At 36.7% G+C, this 5,261-nt stretch overlaps 1 protein-coding gene across 1 annotated transcript; it reads left to right on the top strand.

The window, feature by feature from the left end:
* The first annotated feature begins 1,037 nt into the window (after positions 1-1,037).
* LOC131145514 (homeobox-leucine zipper protein HAT5-like) lies at positions 1,038-3,779 on the top strand. Its single transcript, XM_058094649.1, has 3 exons — positions 1,038-1,683; positions 2,606-3,000; positions 3,088-3,779. Exons 1-3 carry the CDS (start codon positions 1,560-1,562, stop codon positions 3,532-3,534), a joined length of 966 nt encoding a protein of 321 aa, XP_057950632.1. The 5' UTR covers positions 1,038-1,559; the 3' UTR covers positions 3,535-3,779.
* Positions 3,780-5,261: the final 1,482 nt, after the last annotated feature.

Genomic DNA, 5,261 nt, shown 5'->3' with positions numbered 1-5,261 from the left:
TTTCTACAATTAAACTGCCCTTAAATTCTTTACTTATAATAGATAAGTTTGATGTTTTATTTTCCAAATAGTTTTTCTTTTTTGTTTACAAAGTATTGAAAGAAAAATAAGATATTGTTGTGAAATAACGTCTCTTCAAACAATGCACAGCGGAATCATAATATTGTTGTAAAAGAATCAAACATACACTTGTAACAATCTAAAAGGTGAATACAGAATACTTCCACAGCCATAAGAACATAAATAAAGCGATAATAAGAATAACGACACTAGGAATTATATGGTTTGACAAAGCCTACATCCACAGGAGCAATTGGGCAAGCTCTCACCTTCTCTCTATCTAAAATATGCTCAGAAAGACATATTTAACAACCCCTTGGAGCTTTTCCTTCAAACCCCCAATCGTCACAATGTTTCAATTCAAAACTTGAATTCTTCCTCATTGCCCAGAACACTCGTCGACGAGAATAGGGCACTCGTTGACAAAAAAGATAAGCCCACTTGTCGACTAGAGCAGGACACTCGTCGACGAGTCTCTATATTTCTAATTTCTTGTTCACAGTATCTTAGAACTTCTGCATTTCTCGGGCTCTCGGTATCTACTCGTCGACGAGTCCTTGCTGCACGGCACAAAATTTTAACGTATGTTTTTCTTCCTTTGTTTTTGAGCCCCACCAAATATACGAGTCACGTTTAAATACAGCACATATAATAGTTTAGTGTGTAATAATTTTAGCCCAATTTTAGTGAAATATTATTGACTTTGACTCATAGGCCTTTTATTTTATTCTATAAAAGATGTTTCACGTAATTAATAGTATGAACTAATCTTATAAAAAAAAAATTATACAGGAGATCTCCTCCTCTATATATCCATATGCTCGTTTCTTAAATTCTATTCATTATAATTCATTATAAAAAGATATCGTTTTACAAAATGCAAGATTTTGTTAAATATCTAATATATAAAATATAGGCACATTAATATCTCAAAAAGGGGTGGCCCTTATATAATCTCTCAAATTGAAACCTTCTTTATGCACATTTAATATAGGATAAATTGATGACAATTGCGTCTTCCTTAGATGGGCTCAATGGTGGATGATAAGTGCATCACAATTTTGTTTTTTTAATCGTCTTCTTTAACAAGGAGGGGCATAATGGTAAGTCCACGTTCACCACGTTCACTGTCCACTTGATATAACCCATGGAAGAGCCTGTCTTTCAGAAAGAAAGAAAAAAACACTCCTCTCCTCTCTTCTTCCCCACCCTGCTCCTCTCTTTTCCAGTCTTCCTCCAAAATTTTCCGGAGGGCTTCTTCTTCTTCTTCTTTCAACGCCTTTGGATTGTGAAACCCTTATCATCTTTCTTCTGAGTGATGGGTGTGAGCAGCCGGTGTTCCCATACTTCTCACATCACTGAGATCATCATCACCAGCTTCTTCCGCCACAAGCTCTAGATCAAGGAACAAAAAATTAAAATTCGAAACTGGTTAATCCTTGGGGCTTAGCCATGGGGTTTTGAAAGCTTTTCAATAGTTTGAAGAGGGAAGTGCTGGTATGGCAGGTGGGAGGGTTTACGGCGGGTCGAATCTTACTGCTTTGCTTCAAAACCGGAGAGTTCCTTGTTCTTCCGAGCCTCTTGATTCTTTGTTCATTTCTGGGTCTTCTCCTTCTTTCCTCGGTAATCTTTGTTTCTCTACCAAGCCTCTTTTTGTGACTGTTTATTTTCCTTTTACTGAGTCTTTTATGTAATTAGTTGCTATGGATTTTTCTGATTCTGCATACGGCTGTGCTTGTAGGTTTGATTCTTATTATGGGAATTGTTTAGATTTCTATGGGTTTGCCTGTAGATCAATTTCTTTCGGGTTTTTTTTTTTTTTTTTGTAATTGCAGTTTGGGGACTGTTTAGTCGTGCAAAACAATTTTTAACTATTCTCAATGTTTTTTTCCTAAATTTTGTGTGTTGTAAATTGGATAAATAATGTTATATTTTTGTAGTTTTTAAGAAAATTAGATATCGAAATAAAGGCTGTTAAGTGCGCGTGTTTGTGTGTATATATGTATGTATGTATGTATGTATGTGTGTATGTATATTCTTACAAATGTAATTCCTTTATGAGATGAATATAAAGTTCTTTCTGCCGTGATGTAAGAGCCAGTACAGAATTGCGTATGGATCAATTTCAGTTAAATTTGCCTGTGCTTTGCTGCTATCTTGGTAGTTGGTTTGGTGTACCTTTGTAGCTAAATTACGTGTTTGAATGCTTTAGACGGGTCCTTCCAGCTTTTCTGCTTCTTTACTTTCTCATTATGGTTCTGTTGATATCTGAATTATAGGTTTAGACACACAATACATGAATTTTGAAATTGGTAGTAAGGAGAAACTTGCATCAAAGTTGTTGCTTGCGACCAAGCAATCAATTGTAGGTGACAATAACAATCTAATGCACCCCATGTGGCAAGCCATATGTGTGTGTATGCAAGAAATATTGGGTCGAAGACAGATCATTTAGCAATTCAGGAAATGGGTTGATAGCATGTGCGTTTGGTTCTTGTAATCTACTGTGCAGAATTTATAATTTTTTGAGGTCTCTCTGGTTCAGGTTCAAGATCCATGGTAAGCTTTGAAGACTTTAATGGAGGAAACAGGTCGGATATATCATTCTTCCGCACATTTGATCAAGAAGACCACGTAGATGAGGATTTGGATGAGTATTTTCATCAACCCGAAAAGAAAAGGCGGCTTAGAGCTGACCAAGTCCAGTTCCTTGAGAGGAGCTTTGAAGTGGAGAACAAGCTAGAACCAGAAAGAAAAATCCAGCTTGCAAAGGACCTTGGTTTGCAACCTCGGCAAGTTGCAATATGGTTTCAGAACCGAAGAGCACGATGGAAGACAAAACAGCTGGAGAAGGATTATGAGGATTTGCAAACTAGCTATAACAGCCTTAAGGCTGATTATGATGGCCTTCTCAAGGAGAAGGAGACACTGAAAGATGAGGTAATTGTCCCCTTTTAGAGATCTTGTTTTTAACTTCATGGATTTTGTACATTTAACATTCTGCGGTGATGGCTGGTTTCTTTGCAGGTTCTCCTCCTCACAGACAAGTTGCTTCTCAAGGAGAAAGAGAGGGAAAAGTTGGACATGTCTGATACCAACAAACTATTGCAACCTCCACCACGAAAGCTCTTTCCCAACTCACAGCCTGAGGATGAGGGATCAAAAGATTCAAGTGTGGCCTGTAAGCCGGAAGAGCTTAGTTCTGCCAAAAGTGATGTGTTTGATTCAGACAGTCCACACTGCACTGATGGGGGTCATTCACCTCTCGTAGAGCCCGGTGATTCCTCTCACACATTTGAACCTGACCAGTCAGACCTTTCTCAGGATGAAGAAGATAATTTCAGCAAGAGCATGCTACCTCCTCACATCTTTCCAAAAATTGAAGATGCTGATTACCCCGACCCACCTGCAAATTCATGTAACTTCACCTTCCCAGTTGAAGATCACCATGCCTTTTGGTCCTGGCCTTTTTGAGTTGTGTTTGAAATGTATGTATTCTGCCTGTTTTCTCTGGGTATTTCTATCATGTTAAGAGTTGTAACAATTAATAAGGAGTAAATCCAAGCCATGGCACCCTACTCTAGATTAACATGGTGGTGGATTTGGGTTGTACTTGGAAATGGTGCCATTTTGCCTGTTTATTCTTGTTTCAGTGGGATTACTTAGAGTAAATTGTGACTTTTTTGTTCACAATGTAAATAAATAAATGCTTTTAATCTCTTGAGTTGGTTTATATTTACGGTACTGAATACATACGAAAATCTCAATCAATTCCTTTTCAGTATCTCATTTTCATCCATTCAATACTTCGCCTTGTGTCACTTTGATTGGGATTGTCTGATTACGATTGTCTAATTGCAGCTGTCCTTGCCGTTCAACTTGCTGTGTAGGATTGCATGTTTGGCAAATTATATAGGCCACACCATCCTTCTTGGCCACATCTCATGGTTTGTAGTAACATTTTTGATAAGTAGTGGTCTTTATGGCCATGTTGGCTTTTTGTTTTTGAATATTAAGTGATATTATGCGTATTTTGTATTCGAAAATGTGAAATAGTTAAACTTGAGTTTGGTTTTTCAAAAAAATTGTATATTTTGTATTCAAAACAGTAGTGGAAGTCTTGAATCCATGAATGAAAATCATTCCAAGCTAATTGTGGGGTCTATTTCTTATACGCATTCCTTGTGAAAAAATAAATAAATTTTGAGTATTAATATATAACTAGTAGTTGTGGGTATAACAAAGAAAATCTTAATGCACAATGATAAGTTTTCTGTTTTATTTTTCTGTTATATTAGTTTGTATTTAGGGTTAGTAGAATTACGGTTTTGTCCCTAGGTATTTGTATATATACCCACCTGTACTGTTTACTGAATAAATAAGAATGAAAATTATTTTTTTCATTTCTTGATATGGTATCAAAGAGAAAGTGGGGCGGGAGTTTGCACACTTTTTTTTTATTCTTCTTCGATTCTCCTTCTTCAATTCTCCATTTTCCCTTTTTATCTTTTTGATCATGGCAGAAAATTCTTCTGTTCGTGAAAATCTACCTGCAAGTTCTGCTGCGAATGTCGAATATGATCTACGCCGCCCCTATTTTCTCACCAATGCCGATCATCCTGGAGTTCTATTGGTGAACGAGAAACTGAGCAACAACAACTACCATTCATGGTCTCGATCGATGTTTCTGTCTCTAAAGGCACGCAATAAGCTTGGTTTTATTGATGGATCACTTTCTGTTCCAGCCAAGGATGATCCTCTGTTTTCTTCTTGAAGCAAATGTGATACTGTTGTACTGTCTTGGCTTCTTAATTCTTTGTCTTCAAAGATTGCTCAGAGTGTTATATATGTTGATTCTTCCAGAGCAATGTGGCTTGAGGTGAAAGAACGATTCTCGCAAGGAAATGGACCTCGGATATTTGAGTTACAATATGCTATTTCTACCTTGCGCCAAATCAAAGTGATGTGAGCACTTATTTTACAGATTTAAAGGTGCTATGGGATGAACTTCTGAATTATCAGCCTCTACTAGTTTGTTATTGTCATGGATGCACATGCAATTTATCTATTGTTCTTGCTCAATATCATCATCAGTCCTATCTTATGACATTTCTTATGGGGCTTAATGATTTTTTTGATAATGTGAGAAGCCAGATTTTGATGATGGATCCTTTGCCTTCTATTAATAAATCTTTTCTCTT

This window comes from Malania oleifera, chromosome 13 (genome assembly GCF_029873635.1).
Source record: "Malania oleifera isolate guangnan ecotype guangnan chromosome 13, ASM2987363v1, whole genome shotgun sequence".
Taxonomy (NCBI): Eukaryota; Viridiplantae; Streptophyta; class Magnoliopsida; order Santalales; family Ximeniaceae; genus Malania; species Malania oleifera.
Note: the sequence above shows the minus strand (reverse complement) of the source record. Positions and strands in the feature narration are given on the sequence as shown.

What these genes read in the sequence shown, in the direction of transcription:
- LOC131145514 (XM_058094649.1), top strand. Translation starts at nt 1,560, where the DNA reads ATGGCAGGTGGGAGGGTTTACGGCGGGTCGAATCTTACTGCTTTGCTT. An exon ending in GTCTTCTCCTTCTTTCCTCG is followed by an intron (nt 1,684 to 2,605) that starts GTAATCTTTGTT and finishes TCTCTGGTTCAG; the next exon opens with GTTCAAGATCCATGGTAAGC. An exon ending in AGGAGACACTGAAAGATGAG is followed by an intron (nt 3,001 to 3,087) that starts GTAATTGTCCCC and finishes GTTTCTTTGCAG; the next exon opens with GTTCTCCTCCTCACAGACAA.